We start from the raw sequence: 17824 nt of genomic DNA, 5'->3' as shown, positions 1-17824 counted from the left end.
CTAAAGCTAATTTTATTTGTTGGTCCCTCTGGTCTCATATTTACTCCCCTTTAACGAGGGAGGCATGAAACCTGACTCCTCTTCCAGGACAATTTGACGCGGGAAGTGTAAGAGGATAAAGTATTTGAGAAAAGCACCCCAGGAGCATTGGGTTGCCCAGAACGAGGGAATGTTGGGGTGGGGTTTTTTGAACAGAGGAATCGCTCTTTTCTGGAGGAAAACCAGACCCTCGCTCAGCCACCCTCCTCCATGGGAACCACAGGTTCTACGATTCCATTTTCCACGGATGCAATTCCTCTTTATTCCCAGGGGCTCAGTCCTGCCCAGGGCTCGGGCAGTACCCGGGTGCAGGTGCAGTGCAAACAGGTATTTCCACACCACGGCCCACAGATACAGCGCCTATGGAGCAGCCGGTCACCGGCACCTGACCCCCACAGATTATTTCAAGCCTTACCCCCCCCAAATCTCTCTACCAGTCCACTGCACATTACCTCAGTTTACCTCAAAATCTTCATTCTCTCCCTTATAGATTACCTCAGATTTTACCCTCAAAATGAGAATTTTGTCCCTGGTAATTACCTAGATTGTACTGGCATAAAAATCTAGTGGCTACATTTACCTTGTCCCCAAATTGTTCATTCTGGCCCTGAAGATTCAATCAGATTTTTCTTGCAAAATACTTCTTTCCCCTTACAGATGACCTCAAGTGCTACCCCTAGATTTTTCCCTGTCACTAGTGGTCACCTCGTTTTTACCTCAATATGTCTATTCTCTCCCCTAGAGATAATCTCAAATTTTAGCCCCACAACTTTCCCTTCCCACCACTGACAGACAGCTTTGGTTTTACCTCAGTATGTCACTTCTCTCCCCTACAGATTAACTCAGATTTTACCCCCAAAATTTCCTCTTCCTGTCCACTCATGGTTACCTCAATTTTACCTCAAAATGTTCTTTCTCTCCCCTCAAGTTTTACCCCCAAAACCTCTCCTTCCTGCCCACTACTGATAACCTTGTTTTTACCCCAACACGTCCGTTCTCCCCCTCCTTGGGGGTAAATTACCTCAGATTTTACCCCCAAAACATTCAATTTGTCTCCCGTAAATTACCTAGATTTCACAACCACAAAAAAAACCCCGCAAAAACCCCAATGACTACGGGGAGGACCTTTGCGGGGGGGGTCGGACCGCGCCGTGCCCTGAGGGGGCGCGCGGGGGGCGCCTCAGTGCGCACGCGCCTCCCCCCGTCGCCCGCCGGCTGGAGGGAGGGGGGAGCGAGCCGGTCCGGCCGCGCTGCGCATGCGCGGCGCCGCTCCGCGCCCTCGCCGGGAAAGCGGCCGAGGAGAAGGGAGGGGAGGGGGGAGCGCAGAGCCCGGGGCGCATGCGCGGAGCGGCGGCGACGGCGCGGGCAGGGAGGGAGGAGAGAGGGAGGGGAAGGGGAGGGGGGAGGGTTTATCGCGCGGCCGATTTTTGGTTAAAATATTCAAAATGGCGGACGGAGGAGCAGCGAGTCAAGATGAGAGTTCGGCGGCGGCGGTGGCGGCGGCGGCAGGTAATCATTACTGCGTTTTACATATTCATATTCATACTCGCGCGCGCGGGGCGCACCCCCCCCCCCGCCCGCCCGCCCGGCCCCGCTTAGCATAATTTATTAGTACTCAGGATTATTATAATTAACGGCACAGGAGGGAGCGGGGGGGGGGAAGGAGAAGGAGAAGCAGAGCAGCCTCCCCGCGCTGGGGAGACACACACACGCACACACACACCGTCCCTCCCGCACACGGAGCCCGCACGCCGGGGCACCGGCCATGGGGGCGATGGGCGGCGGCGGCGCGGCGAGGCGGAGGGGTCGGGGCGGGAGGGAGGGGGGACACACACGCCGGGAGGGAGGGGGGAGGCAGCCCCGCACCCAAAAGCGTTCGGGGGTGGCTTGGCCGCCACCCGGCCCGCACGCCCACAATAAACCCGCTTTACATATTCATGGAGGGAGGGGGGGGAAGGGAGGGATGCTGGAGGAACGATCCCGGCGGGTCGCCAGAGTGGGGCAGGGTCCCCCCGGTGGTGGGGCGGAGGGGGCCGGGGGTGCCGGCGCCTGGCTGGGGCCCGGGGAGGCAGATAGACTCGATTTCCTCATCGCTCCCCTCGTTGCCCCCCTTCCCCGAACCACCCCCCAGCCGGGGTTTATTTCCCCAGAGCTTGGGCCTTGCAGCGTGGGGTGGGTGGGTGCGGGGAGGGGGGCAGGAGCAGAGCGCGGTTTGGCTTTTTCATTTAAAGCTCCCCCCCTCCCCTCGCAAGGGGCGGGTTCGGTGGGGGGGGACTGCGGGGCGCACGGGCAGAGCCCCCCCGTGCCGTTCTCCGGCGGGAGAGGGGCTCCCGGGGGCCGGGTTTGCCCCCCGCCCCCGAGGGCCGGGTCCGCAGCCCCCCAGGGCCGGATCTGCCCCGGCGGGGTCTGCCCCGCTCCCCCTTTGCCCCCGGGCACGGCCGTGCCGGTCCCGTCCCTCTCCCCCGCGCTCTCCCTCTCTTCCTTCTCTCTCCTTCTCATTTGAATAATGTCTAATTCGGGGAGGTTTATATTATTGAAATGGCCGCCCGGCTTTCCCCGCCTCTCATGTTTAGTAATTCAGACCTTTAATAACAGCCACTCAGAGCCCAACGCCGTGTTTATATTTTACATTCGCCCCATGTGCTTTTGTGGTTCAATATGATTCTTCTTTCTCGCTCTCTAGCTTTTTTTTTTTTTCTTTTTTTTTTTTTTTTTTTTTTAAATTTTCTTGGCAAACCCACAGGGCCCCGAGATCAAACCCAGGCTGTGTGTGGAGAGGAGGGGGAGAGCCAGGCCCCGGCTCCTCTGGCAAGCGCCTAGGCCTCACTCTGCTGCTTGATTTATTTACTAATAACCAAAATGACCCCCCCATCTCCACTCCACCCCTGCCAGCAAAAACAAAACCCTCCTGGGGCTTGAGCAGCATCAGATCTGCTCATAGATTCTCAAACACTCATGTCTTTTAAATAAGGAGCTTATTTTTAATTTATAGCAACTCAAGACTGTAAAGCTCTTCCTTTCATATCTGCTTTTCAGAGGCTTGGGCATTTTTGGTCCCTTTGTCCTTGATTCTTTTCCTTAAAGGAGAGTTGCTTCTAATTTACGTTTCCTGGCACTGAGAGAGCTATAGAAGACACACTCAAAATCTAAACAGCTTTCCTCCTCCCTCTGAACACAAACAGAATTGAATGCATTGAAGATAATCTTATTCATCTTCTTTTTGCTTAATGTGGATGAGGTTTAACAGTGCAGTGTGTCAGATGCTTTTGTCGCTGCTTGTATCTTTGACTGTTCTGGGTTGAGGGTTTTTTTTTTTTTCCCCCTCTCTTTCATTTAGATTTGGCTTTCAAGACAGAAGATACCACTAGGCAGTACAGGGTCTAGAAAGGAAGATAAGTTTTCTGTGATTGTGTCATAAGAACGCCAAGTGAAAATTGAAATTAATCCTCTTAAATAGTCTGGAGTAATTCAGTTTTAAACCAGATATTAGTCTACTTAGAAATAAAACAAACGGGCTACTTGATTAGGGAGAGGCAGTAATTTAAAATAGAAAATATTTATGCAGGGATGGGTTTGAAATAAAAATGTGTAGGTTTTCATTAGTGACCATTGTTTTCACCCTGTGGAGAAAAAGGACCGAACAGCAGGGTACTTCAGAGTAGCAGTGCCAGATTAGCATGTAAACATCTTTGAAACACTACTAGGAAGAGGGTTCACGTGCAAGTGCAGATGGCGTATTTCGTAGTTTGGTTCTAAATTTAATTTGTCACAAAATACTGCACTGCAGCTAATGAAAAGCGTTTTGATTTAAAAAATAATGACTCAGATTATTTATCCTTTTTTTTCTTCACCCTCGGCAAAGACAGGCCTTGAATGCAAGAAGGAAAAAAAAAAAAAAAGCTGTAGGAGCTGTAATGAGACTGTTCAGGTGACTGACTGTTTCACAGACCAACAGCACAAGGCTGGCTGGACAAAAAGCAGTAATATGATTTCATGCCTTAAATAGCATATGTTTTTGCACTCGCTTCACAAGATGTGGTCAAGCCGATGATGTCATTGGCCAGAGGACAAGGTGCAGTTAATTTGATTTATTGACCTGGGGTGAGGTGTAGCACTGAAACCTTCTCATAGGGAAACCATTTATCTGAGGACAATTTCCTTTATAGCAGCAATTTAACCACTGCTGAGACTGGAGATATTTTATCCAGCATGATAAAAATGTTCATTGTATCTTGCGAACAAAATTTCTTTGTCACAGGCGTTTTGGTAATTTTTATAGAATGGAATACTGGACAGTGGCCTTGTGCAGTCTCATGGCTGAGCTGGGGTTTGTAACGCTGAATTCAGGTATTTACACGCCAAAATACAGATGTGTTTCTCTCAAACATGTATCTGTGTGCCTGTGTTGTAGGTTAAAATTTTACCGGAATGTGCTAGGGATACAAATGCGTCTAGTGAAGTGAAGCCCGTAGGCAACATGTTAGCGTAATGCACCTTTTCCCAAACCTTGGCATCACCTTCACTTGTCTCAAGGTGTCCAGACTACTGTATTACTGCTCAGTCTCAGGTGTGCGTCTGAGTCTCAGACTTCTGTGTTAGTTTGTCACAGGTAGGTGTCAAGATTTTAAGCTGCTCCTTGGACCATCTTTGTGTATGTTGGGTCAGAGAGTGAAAGAAACTTTTCCTTCTCTATTGTCTGTCTGGCTGTGGTGAGAATGCAGAATTGTGCTACTGTTGCTGTGCTTCCTAATTTTTATCAGGAGAATATACTCTATTTTGGCTGTCTTTTCAGCTTTTAATTTATTAGAGACAGAGGGAAGTGTCCTCCTGTGCAGTAGTTCCACTGCCTGATTACATCCACTCGGTTATTAAGGTGATGCTGCATTTTTTATCTTTTTTTTTTTTTTTTCCTTCCCTTTTTCAAAACTGACCAAAACTTAGCAGTCTGACAGCTGGTTGGAAAACAGGCCAGGCTATGCCAGTAGCCATGCTGCTGCATGTGAAGCAGAATTGGGAAGGTGTGTGCTAGGATGGTTTTAAAACTGGAGAAGCTAGAGCTTCCCAAAAGGAAGGGGGAAAAAAATCTAAGCTGCCCACCCTGTTATTTAAATAGGAAAAAAAAATCTCAGGTTTGCTGTCACTGTCAATTTCTCCAAGATTAGCCCGCAGCCCTAATTCAAGCATTAACTGTTAATACTGGCTCCCCGGTGCTGGATGTGGATACCCTGTGAACGGTGGCACTGACGGGGATCGGTGAGGTTGCCTTCGTCTTGGTGTGTCTGTTAAGCCTAAGGAAGCACCAGCACACTCTGTGCTGGGAGTCCCTTGTGTGTGAAGAAGTGCTGTTCCTACTGTGGCTTGATCATAATAGTTTATTGCCCAGAAAAATGAAGTTTGGAATACCGTAGTCACTGAAATAATAGTTGTCAGATTTCAAGCGGTAAATTCCACATTTAGAGTGGCAGGCTTTTGCTGTTTTATTTATATCCAGATGCAAAGAGTTCTCTAGTACATGTTTTGTCCATGTTGCCCAGGATGTTTTGGTGGGGTTGATCTGTCATCCTGTTTCTTTCCTTTAAATAGGGTGCAAGTCCCTCTTAGGCAGGTTTGTTTACTCTCCTGGTTCTCTGACAAATTAGCAGTAGTTTTTTGCAGCACGCACTAAGTTTTCATTTGCTTTCCTTAAATTTTGACTCCTGTGGAGTTCAAGATTTCAGAACAGGTTGCAGTGTCATTTTCTATTCCTCTTAAACTCTTGTTGCCCTCAGGACAATAGTCTTGATTCTTCTATTTTATACAGCTGACAATTAGGCAGCCTCTGCTCCTTGCACTTACGGCTTTATTATTCTTATCTTGAGAGAATCGGTGACAGTCCTGGCAAATGACTGTCTTTTTTGACATACGTATTTTGAGTCTTGGTGACAAAGCTGTTGTCAAAAGAAGGTGTTGAACAAAATTAAGTATGACTTGAGCGTCCCAAATGTGATGTACTTGGCTGTGCTTAAGCTGGAATGTGAATGAAAGACTATCTCGTGTTGCTGGATAGACTTACAGAGCTGGCTGTTCACTACTGCAGAGATTTGCTTCTGTGTTAACACATCCCCCCCCCTTTTCCAAATGCGCTTCATTGTTACACAGAGCAAGTTAAGTGTGGGAATTGTTGGGCTAAGTGTAGGAGATAAATTTAAAGGGAAGATACTGGTTTCGCTTAGGGTGTATTAAATAATTGCTGGCATTTCACATGAAACGATTTTACAATGCTAATCTGAGGGAAAAAGAATCCGTAGATGTATTTTCCTTTCTGTAGCTCTTTGCATTAAATTTCTTGAATTGTGTGAATAGGCCCTCATGCTGCTTCATGTGCACTTATTTTTCTCTATAGAAAAGGAAATAATTACTTAAGATCTCAGCATTATTCCTTTCCCTAGTTTCTTATTTCACAACTATCTAGGAAATATCCACATTTGTTAACTGTATTATATATGTGAGCTTTATAGTGCATTAGAAAGTCTTTGCAAAAGGAGCTTTTATAGACTGCTACTGACTAATTGAATTAGTTGAGGGGTTAATAACTCAGTTGAGTGATGAAGTGTTGGTTTGGTGTAGAGGATTTACTGGGTTCCAATCCTGAGTTTGTCACCAATTTTGCTTGCTTTGCTGTTCTGAGCTAAATCTGTGTAATGGGAATTATAGAGCACATTTTTACAGGGGTGTTGCTGGGGGAGAAATCAGCTAATGTTTTCTAGTGTCTCTGAGGGTAAGAGAGCTGTGATTCTTCTGCTTTTACACGCAATCATGCAGGCTGGTGCCCAGGCTGAACTTTGGCGAGGACGTTTGAGTGCTGGCACTGTTGGCACACTCCCGTCAGCGCTGAGGGCCTCCCGTTGTAGAGCACAGATTACTGTCAGTTCTAACTACGGTGTGATGCAGATCTGCTCCGGGGTATGCGCTTCAGTGACAGCTTAAATCAGCCCCAGCCTCTCCTCATCTCCCTGTGTGTTCCTGCCTCCTTCCCTGCACTGCTGCAGATGCTTGCTGGATTCCTTTGCTGAGCTAGTTCAGGGAATTAAATTGGCAGAAAACAAGCCTCGCCAAAAATAATGAATGGTTTTTTTGTTGGTTTAGCTCTTTGAACTGGCTTACAGTGAGATTAGACTAATAACAGTACCAATCAAGGATGGGAACAAGAAGCACACATGTTGACCCAAGTCTTCTCATAATTTCATTCTCTCTGATGGCTTTCCTGTTGGCATAAGTGGGGTCTCATGCTCTCAGCCATGTGATCCTATCACTTACCTGTCCTAGGACTTAACTGGATTCCAGGATGCTCCAGGTTAACTTGCTGACCTGGTGGAAAACTAGCTCCAGATACATCTTCAGTTTATGAAACTGACTCCACAAAGACCTTGGAGTGCAAGCAAGGGGGTAGCAAGAACCACTGAGTGAAAGTGGAGGAAAGGGAAAGAAGGAAGGGAAAGGAAGCTTCCTCTTTCCAAAAGCAGTAGTATTCTGGTTAGCTTAGTTATATAGCTTTGCTTTTAGATTGATAGAAACCACTGTGAAGCCACAGTTGATTGAGTTGATGAGCTGAACTTGATTTAAAATGGTACTGGCCTAGGGGAAGCAGTGGGAGTGTACAACTGTGGGCGCTATGCTGGACCTTCTCTTTTAGCAGCAGGCTGTACATAGATCCTGGAAGCCAGAGGTGAAACTGCACCTAACTAGAACAGTAGCTTGGAAATGAATAGATGCTGAAAATTTGGTGTGGTTTGTACTGCCATAGGTATGATTGCATTAATGGTAGCAAGGGCAGAAGCTCCAGTAAAAATAGTGGATGAGACCATTAAGTGGTTTCCATTATTTTAGCACTGCTTATAGTGAGACACGTCTTCAGAAAGGACCGTGGCTTTAAAGGACATATTGACAAAAGTACTTGGGAAATTACAGACACCATTACTTCTGCTAAATTTTGGTCTGACATCCTTGTAAAGCAACCTTAAAAAAACCCCCACCAAACCCAAGCATAAGTGCTTCAGCCGTTTAATATGATCGCTCTGAGGCAGATTTATCTTTTTTATAAATTGTAATATTGTGACAAGAAACCTTTTGCTCATCATTCCTTTTATTTTTTTCTTCCCAGAAATCTGATTTGGCTGTATAGAGATGAAGTAGCACATATAGCATGTTTGACACTGTATGACAGGGCATGAAGCTTTGGAAAAGGAAGATATGAACATCTGAGTTACTAAATTAGTAAATACAGTGGAAGACTTAAAAATAAGTGTAGAAAAACCTGTTGAATCAAGCTGGAGGTGTAGCTTGCATCTTTTTCCTCCTCCTTTTCTTTGAGGGCTGCTAGGAAGTCACCATCTTTTTTGCAGTGAGCTCCTTCGCTGTTTGTTCTCTTTGTCCTTTCGATGATTCAGTTTTATTTGAAAAATACCATGTGACTTAGTAATTTGTGCCTGACCATACCAGTGTGAAGTTGTGGCTTTATACTACTTGGCTGCAGCAGAGGGAGAGGAGTGTACAGTGAATACAGGTAGAAATGATTCACATGTTTGAATCACTCGTTTCTACATTATTAGTTAATACAGTCTACTGAATGGGAAATGAGATTTAAGTTTCTTTCAGGAATTCTGTTGGCAAAGATTCATTTCTAAGTATTCATTTTTTTTTTCTTACCTGCTGATCTTTAGTAGGTTATTGTTTTTATTTGAATTTTCAAATGTAAGTTTAGGTAGATACTTGAATTTTTCTAAGGCTGCAGAGAGATGGATATGACAGTAAATGCTGCCTCCCCTCCCTACCAGCTCCTCTGGGAGCATTTCCCACCCCATCCTCCGATGCATGTACAGACACCTGCATGCACATATGCTTGGGAAAAAGTAACAGAAAGCTTGGGCTGGGTACAGCTTCTTCTAGCTCAGAATGTAGTAGTAGACCTTGGTGTTTCTGATTGTTGGTGTTCCTGTTCCTCTGCACCTGTTCGTGGGTATTTCCATTTGGGTACTTTTTAATCCATTTCATTGAAAATCAGCTGAGCTATTAAAGGCTGTGATCTAAATCGCCTAAAGTAGCCCAGATTATTCCGATTGAAACCTATGAGGGATCCTTGGAGTTGCTGTGTCATCACACCTGAGGGTACAGTTCCTGTTACACTTAATCCAATTGAAGGGTGGGCTGCTGCCCAAAAGGAAAAGAAACATAAGCATGGTGTGTATTTGGCCATGGCTCTGTGGACTGTTGTCCCTTTTGACAGAGACTGTAAAACTCTGTCCTGGGTTCTTGCAGAAATGTGTTGGGATTGTATGAGGAGAGGGCAGGTGGGAGGGCAGAGGGAGCAGTAGCTTTCCACTTGTAACATTCGTTTCTGAATGAGGGTATCTGTTAGCAGTGTTGGAAATGTGTGAGTGACCCTTTTCTGGTGTTGCTGACTTTGCAATGATTCTTTCCTGTTTTTAATGAATTTATGTTGATCTGAGCTACACAATTTAAATTGTGGTGTTTCCAGTATCCCAAGAGAAGCATGCAACTTACATGTCATTTCCCTTAGGTGCACTTTATAATAAGAACATCTTTAACTGCTGTTCCCTTTCAGTCCCATTACAGATATTTTAGGCAGCTTATGGCAGCAAAGTTAGCTAAACTAGGGAGTTAACGAGTATCTTTTGGAACAATGGAGAACTTCTGCTTATTTAGTCTGAGGTTTAGTAGCTTCTGACTTCAGATCAGTTACAGTATGTCACACATCCCAGTTTGGATCTCTTCCTCACTAACCTTGCTTCAGCTCCTGTTTTCCTGCCAGGATGGCTGTGCTTTGTTTGGGATGGGTATGCCAAGGTAAGGAAGAAAAGACATTTGCCTGGCTGCGCTGCTGCATGCCAAGTAGCCATCATTGCCCGACAGGCTTCTAGTAAAGTTCTCATGCGAGAGCACATCAGGTGAAAGAGTGGGAGCTAGAAACTTGGTTGTTTTCCAGTTTGGTTTTCCTGATTGGTTTTACTCAGTTTTGCAAAGAAGCGAGTCTCCTAAACTTGCAGAAATTTTTCATGTATCTGTTTACCCTTTTTTCTGTTTGTGCAAGGAGGTACAAAGAAGGGCTGAGCATGTTGTTCTTTACCTGCGTCTCAGTCACGTGCTGGGCTGCAACTTGGCGTTTGGGAATGTAATCAAAGGAACTATCCTTGTGCTTGTCCTGTTTTTATACTCTTTCATAGCTGCCTGTTGTTGGAGGAGAGTCAGGTAGATAGATCTCTGGTCAGAGCCAGGATGGTGGTTTTAGTTCTCTTCCAAACAAAAAGAAAATCCCTTCACATTTATTTCCCAGTGCATGCTAAGTTTTGTACCTGACTCCTTTCCTGAAGTGTTCAGGACCACCATAAAAGAGTGGAAGCGAGATGATGTTCCTTGTCTGCTCTGCACATTTTCAGCTCTGAGAAACAAGTGTGAGGTTGCTCCAAGTGCTTTCTGAATAATTTTTGATTCCCTACCAGGGAGTTGGAGAGCTGGCAGCTCCTTTTGCTCTCAAAGTTTGTGCATGTAAGAGGGTGGGTATTAAAAATTCAGTACCTCTGTTACTACTTCTAGTAAGAGATCCACAACTGAGCAGATTCTCAACTCCTTAAGACAAGTAGAGGGTCTTGAGTATGAGAATTATCCTACAGACAGGGACTGCATAAATCTGTAGATTTTGAATTATTTTTATTTCCAGACTCTTCCTTTAGTCATTACTCTGGGAGATAGTGACATTGTAAGTATCTCCTCTCAGTTCCGAGAAATTAAAATGCTGTGTTTTATCGTTTTGTGATTCAGTTTGGTTTGGAACTCAGTTGGATTGTGGGTGCATCTTACATGGTTCAGTTCAGCAGTGCACAAGAGACTGATTCTAGATATACTAAGGTATGAATAAAGGCCAGTGCCTCAAAACTTGCTGAGATCATGCTTTAGCCATGCCTGGTTAGAAAAAAAACTATTTCATTAATATCATTCTCAGCACAGTTAAAACTGAAAATGGATCCAGGCACATGTTGTAACACATTTGAATGGTGTCTAGAATAAACATAACTCTTTCTAAACTAACAGCTGAATTTGGTGGATATAGCATTATTTTTAAGTGCTTTTACACTCAAGTTTCCTGTAATTGTGGATGATGGACTCCCAATAGTGGAAAGAATTTGCTATGTGGAAGTTTGAATAAAGGAGTTATAATAGTTGTTTGGTATCTTAAACCCCCTAGCCTTTCTCAACTTGATTTGTGGGGGGAGAGAGGAGGGACAGGTGGTGTTTCTTTGTGTTATGGTGTCTCTAGGTAGGTTTGCAAGTGGCTTGATCATCTCCACAGATCCTAGCAGAACATTTTTAGATGTTGCTTCTGTTATAATAGTGATACATGAATAATACAAGAAAAAATACCACGTGCAGAGGTGGGCCAGCACCTACATCTTTGCATTCCCCTATCTAGTATTCACATAAAAGTTGGACTTAACAGGAGGGCTGCTGAGGAAGACCTAATTTAACAAGTTCATTTTAAAGTCATATGAAAAGCTTTGTAAAGTCTTGAGATAATCCATAATTTTCTGTGTGCACTCAGAAAAGACACATTAGTTGCTTAAGGGATCAATTAATCTGTCAATCTTTCAAACAGCAAAATCAGCTGCAGACATGGTGGGGGTTTTTTATTACTTATTAAGCAGTGATTTCATATTGTGTAAGAACTGGAAATGCAGCGTGTTCTAATGAAGAAGGGAATGTCATTGCCATTTGTCCTGTGTTTGTGTCACAGATAGGTTTGTGAATTGTATAATATGGACACTTTGAATTTCTACTCAGTTGCAGAGAAGAGGATTCTGCATTTGTGATGCACCTTGATGAGGTTTTATCAACTTAGTTTGCTGCAATTGTGGCAGCAAAATTGTGTTTTAACTGTATCTGGTGTATTAGGGTATATGGTTGGAATCACAGTTGTATTCATCAAAGGCAGCATCTGTTCCTAAGACTTTTAAAAACCTATGAAAGACTTAATTTCCTTACATTTCTGTGCGAGGGAGTACATTGCCACACTCCATGATTGCCTTGGAATGTGTTGTCAACTGTAATAATTTCCCAAGTATACTTCATATTGTGGAACATGAGTTAAACTTGGGATTTTTGTGGTGTCATCATTCAAGTACTAGTCATCATTCTTGATTGTGTGAAGTAATATTAAGAGAACACTGAGGACAGAGGCTTATGGGATACAGCTGTCTCCTAATCCTCAGTATCTGAAACTCCTGATTTTATTGTTTGTATCCTCTTTGTCCAGTGCTCATTTGTTAAGACAGTTTTTATAAAGAGGCTGGAGGGAGCAGGTTACTGCAGCACTTCTGGCTTTTCGTTTCGGTGTCATCAGTGTGCTTGATCCTAGTAGAGAACGTGTCCTACAAAGGCGCCGAGCCAATGTGGAAATGTGCTGTTAATTGGTAACTAGGGCGGTTTTGTTTTCTTAGAAGCTGAGAAAACCCCATCAGTGTGTACTGAAACTGTTTAGACACACTGACTAATTACATGTAGTTATGTGTAAGTGTTCTTTGGTCCAGCAGTAATTTATAGATTGCTCTTTAAGAACCATTGACGTACAAATAAGTATACTTTACTATATTACATGGGCTGTTTGTTAAAGTTTGTTTTGAAACAATTTCTTTGTGGCTAATCAGCCATAAGGGTGAAGTGTGTAACGCTGTCTGCTGTAACTGACCTGCAGCTCTTGACTTTTGTATTCAGCAAGTTAATTTGAAGAAGTTAATTTTCAGATGTGCTTTCCTTCATGTGCCTTTTTAATACTGATTTATTCCCACAGATGTTTCAGCTTGCAACATCAAATGGGGCACTTGTGCATTTTATGTGTAAGTGCTACTCACAAACATAATTGTGACCTGATAAATTGGCAACCGCTTCTTTGTAGTTTTTGAAGCTTTTATATTTGTGAATGGGGAGGAGCTGAAAATAGCAGTTCTGCCTCATGTGAAATAGGACTGTTCAGAGGAAAAGGGCTGAGGTTTTTATTTACAAGGGAAGCTGTTGTGGGAGCGCTGCAGATTTGAAGCTCTGTGTTTAGTCAGTGCGCTGAGGTTCGAAGGCGCTGGTGGTGCCACTCCTTAAACAAAAGGAACCGTGGGCTCCAAATGTGGAATATGTTCTTCATCAGTTAGTTCTGCTGCTGTGTGACAGTTCCAGTTTGACCATTTCTGGCTTGTTGAAATAAGAAATGGAAAATGTCGTTTACTGGAGGATTTTTGGGTTTTATTTTTTTTTCCCTGTGTTTCAAGTCTAAACTGAGTTTTGTTGTATATGACTGCAGCCATATGCATAGGAGAGGAAAACACAAGAAGAACTACTGCTCTGGAAAAATTGAGGAACACTGGAAGAAAACCATAGCTTTTTCAATTACACTATTTTTATCATGCATATCAGACCTCTTTATATGTGCCACCATGTTAAATAAGTCTCACACCAGGTGAACAAAACAAGGTATAAAAAAAGCAGTCCACTTGCAGTAATATTTTATTTCCTGCGTTGTTGACTGGATTTTTGTTCAAGTAAGAACATATATTTTGTGGCAGCACGGGTGCTCCTTGATTCTGCAGTGAAGGCAGTATTCTGTGCTTGATACTAGCTAGTTGCCATGGCAACAATTATGATGTCATGAATTCAGTACGGTGACTTCACTGCAGTGTATTTTATCTCTATTCTCAGTTTCCTTCAGATCTTTCTAGCGAACCAAAAAGCGCCTACATGTCATAGTGTGAGATGGTTATAATGTGATTCAGCCCCAAAAGTTTGCTGATAGGAGGAAGAGGAAAATACATTTTTTAATCACTCAAATGTGGTGTTTTTTGTCTGAGAGAAAAGTATTTTTAAAGCTGAAAACGTGAGCGTAGCAGTGTCCCGACTTGTTCAATCCTGGCTTGCCTTTCTTATTTCTGTATTCTGTAGAAACAGGTGAAATGTTCTCTTTTCATGGGTTTGTTGACCAGCAAATTGTAGCTGGAAGCTTCCTGCCCATCAGCTTTTGGAAATGGTCAGCTGCTTTCAGCCTTCTGAGCACTTCCATTTATCACCAGGTTGTGTACCTCCATTTCACAGGTAGCAGAGCTAACTGTTGAGCGCGTACTCTGGCCTCTCTTGCTTTCTGATAGTCAAAGAGAAGTATTTAGCATTTTTTTCCTATTTCTGAAAATGATACTATTTCCAGATTTAGCCCCAGTAAAAACGCCAGTAAAAACACTGAGTTTGACTAGCCTGCATTTCTTTTGTTGACATAACTGTGTCTGTTTAGAGCTGGCTTATTGGCTTAACTCAAAGGTTGCCTGAGACTTCTGGACCATCTAATTTTACATTATTAATGAATAATGCAGAGTGTGTAATTAAAGTGCTATACCAGGTATTTTTTGTATAGGTTTTTTTTTCCCCCTTGGTACGTAAAAGGTTCTTCACCTTTGTCTTAGTTTGGCAAAGATGATTCTTCATATAGATGAGGCCTAACTATGTTTCTAAGTGTCCTGGAAAGCCTTTCTAGTAACAGGAGAAAATGTAGGATGTGCTGATTTCCTCCCATGGCTTCTTGCTGTAGCGCTAATTTGCGTTAAATTATATTGAGCAGAAAGCTGTTTAGGCAAGGTTAGAATGAAAAGGCCTCTTCACATTTTCCTTCCTCTGAAGAAGGATGGAGATTTGAAAAGCAGCCAATAGGAAGGAGACTTCCACTGGGAGGGTGTCAGGGACAGCGCATCGGGAAGATGAAAAACATAATGGGAGAAACAAAGTTGCAGTTGTTTTTCTGCAGAAGGGAAATAGTACCCTGCGTAGCCTGTCATTTGTGATAAACATATCACGGGAGTTGAGTTGTGACATGCTGCAGCTGCAGTTAAGAATATGTGATTGAGATGTTTTTGTTAATGAGCTACTGACAGAACAAACTACAAAGTAGTCTCACAGGTACTGGTGTTCCCATCACCTAAATGCTGAGGTATTGTACTTGAAGATTTGCTGGGGTTTGTTGCTTCGTAGGTTTTCTTTAATGAGCATGCATGTGTTGGTGATGGGGTAACTTGTGTTAAATTCTCTAAATGCTTTTTCAAAATTGTTGTCTTGTTGTGGAGGGGTTTATTTACTTAAAGAATGTGCCATGATTTGATTTGTTGAAGTCTGGAGTCTTTGGACTCCTTAGTCTAACCCTTTGTTATTTAGGTATTTTCGCTTGATTCTTTCTGTTAATTTCTTTTCTAAACATGTATGTTTTCAAGATGTGGTTGGACATGGAACTAGAGAATCTTATCTAGGCTTTCCTTCCCACAAAAGGTTGGACCAGGCAATTTCTTGAGGTTCCTTCCAAGCTGGGCTAGTCCAGGGTTCCAGGATTGAACTGTTGGAAGGAAGGGCAGCTTTCTTAATGACAAACTGACGTAACTGTGTGTGAAAAAATTGCTAACCCAAACCGAACTTTTCAGTCATGAGTGGAGATGAGATCATTCAGTTCTCGGCATGAATGAATGTTGCATTTAGAAACAGTGTTATGGCAGCTAATACCAGACTGAGTACTTATGGAATTTGAAGCTCTGGACTGTTGGCAATGGCAGTTTCTTTGAAGGGAATTGTAAAAGTTTTTTGGAATACTTGGGAAAAGTGATCACACCTACAGTGCTTCAGTGTGTGAAAATGAAAGGAAAGTTGAAATGGAAAAAGCAAGACCAAGGTTTGCCGTGTGAATCCCTTGTTCTGTTTTGTGAATGGATGGGCACATGGCCTGTCTGTACCAGATGGAGCAGAAAGGAGCCTGCTGCATTTTCTCCAACTCAACATTTAAGAGACTGGGATGATGATGTGATGGGGAATGACAAGAAAACACGCATTTTCTTTTAGAATTATTAAATGTAACAACGTAATTTTTCAGCGCTTTCTTTTATTCCACTCCAAATGCCTCTATGAGAACCAGTTACATTCTTGCCCACTGGGACTTGGAAAATAAATAAGCAAATTGCAATTGCCTCTGTTAGCGCTCTGCTTCTACTTAAATATACAACATAAACTCAACATAGAACATTGGCTCCAATTCCACTTTACAGGCTTTTACACGTTCTGTTTATACAGGGATGCTCAAACCGACCTTTTAAGTTATTACCAATACTGGTAGTGTGTGGAAAAATGGCAATATTTGTGAAAGTATGGGAAAGGATTTGTCTTGCATTTCAGGATACAGTGACAGATAGTGGCTTGAGTTTGTGTTTAATCAGTCTCTAATGTTTTTAGTTTGGCACTTTTTTGGTTGCAGCTTTGAAGACTTTTCTTCCAGTTCAGTGGTTTCAAGAGGATTTCAGTGAAAAGAATTAAAATGCTTGGATGGACCTTCTTGCAGTGCCTTCTTCACAGTCCAGAACCAAATTTGGTTCAGAATTGGAGTGTGAAAGATGAGTCAACAGAAGGAGGTGGAGACTTGAAGGGCTGCTTGCTACTGTAGATAAGTTAGGAGGCTGGAAGTGCCAGAGTGGTGTTCCAGAGCCAGTACTGGTGAAAAGCTGAGCTTCTAAACTTTGTCCTGCTTAGGGGTTCCCTGTGACCTGTTCCCCTGTCCATGGGTTCATCTGTCTTCTTTCTGGATATCAGGTGACCCAACCCACCTGGCCTTTGCTGCTTGCAGTCTCCTGGGGAAGGCTGTGAACAGCATCTGAGGTAGATGTGTCCTGTCTTCTGACAAAAACTGTTTTTTTAAGGGTTTTAATGACTTCATAAATTGCTGTATCTCTTGCAAAGATTTATATAGAAAATTCTACATATCGCCTTCAAAGCAGGTTTGAAATTTATTGTTTTCAGTACAGAGGGGCTGGTCTTAGCATGCATTTGTTGAAATTATTATAAGTGAATTTGGAATTTAAAATTTGCGTTAATTGGGAGCCACGTGAAAACCCCCGTGACAAATCTGTAGATGGAGATGGGTGCTTCCCCACAGGCAGGTGCGTGACTGGGGGTGCTGTGGGATGGGGGTGCCATGGTTATCTTGGCCTCAGCAGGCTGCCTGGTTGCCTTTTGCTGCAGCTCTGATTCCGATTACCCAGCAGTCCCCGAGCCTTGCTATGATCAAACGATACAGCCCTCACGGAAAAATGTGCTTCTCAAAGCTCTGTGTGGCTCCTGCAGCCAACTTGATCTATACAATGGGAAATAGGAAAGCCTTCTTTATCTGATTAAACAGCCGACTTTGGCATGAAATCTCCTTTTTAAAATCAACTTGCTGGAAGTGCTATGACAATAAAAATGTCCTTTTTTTTTTTTCCTCTTGTTGTGAAAGCAAAAAAATTGACTGACGCTTCCTCGTTTCATGTATTACTGCCAGAGCGTTCTCTGACATTCTTTGAGTTTAATCACCAGATGTGATATCCTGGTTGTACTTAAGCACAAAACTTTTCAGTGCTCTATTAACTGCCAGTATCTATGCTGCGTGAGGGTTTCTTCATGGTGACCTCAACTATTGTTTCTTCTTGCTTGCTGTACTGGTGTTAGATGAATCAATAACAAAATGAATTATCTCTTGACAGTAATCATTAAATTACAGACATCAACTCAAATGTAAATGACGTCAGGATGAACACGTTCGAGTCCTGAATTTCTCTTTAAAACAAATGTAAATTTTGGGGAATAACTTTTGACACACAAATTACATTTTAAATGTAAAATATATGCATGGTTAACAAGAAAAAGTTTAATAAAGTTGACTGTATACATAAGAAATAAAGGCAAGTTAATTGTGTAT

At 43.1% G+C, this 17824-nt stretch overlaps 1 protein-coding gene across 1 annotated transcript in view; it reads left to right on the top strand.

The window, feature by feature from the left end:
- The first annotated feature begins 1466 nt into the window (after nt 1-1466).
- The window catches only part of POU2F1 (POU class 2 homeobox 1), a 107677-nt gene continuing 91319 nt past the window's right edge, over nt 1467-17824 (top strand). Inside the window, exon 1 of the mRNA XM_066208037.1 lies at nt 1467-1548. Within this exon, the coding sequence (XP_066064134.1) occupies nt 1485-1548 (64 nt within the window). The 5' untranslated portion in view covers nt 1467-1484. The remainder of the gene's footprint in view (nt 1549-17824) is intronic.

The sequence above is a fragment of the Chamaea fasciata genome, unplaced genomic scaffold, assembly GCF_029207755.1.
Source record: "Chamaea fasciata isolate MVZ Bird 193981 ecotype frontalis unplaced genomic scaffold, bChaFas1.0.hap1 SCAF_2, whole genome shotgun sequence".
Classification (NCBI taxonomy): Eukaryota; Metazoa; Chordata; class Aves; order Passeriformes; family Sylviidae; genus Chamaea; species Chamaea fasciata.
This window is presented reverse-complemented; position numbering and strand designations above follow the sequence as displayed.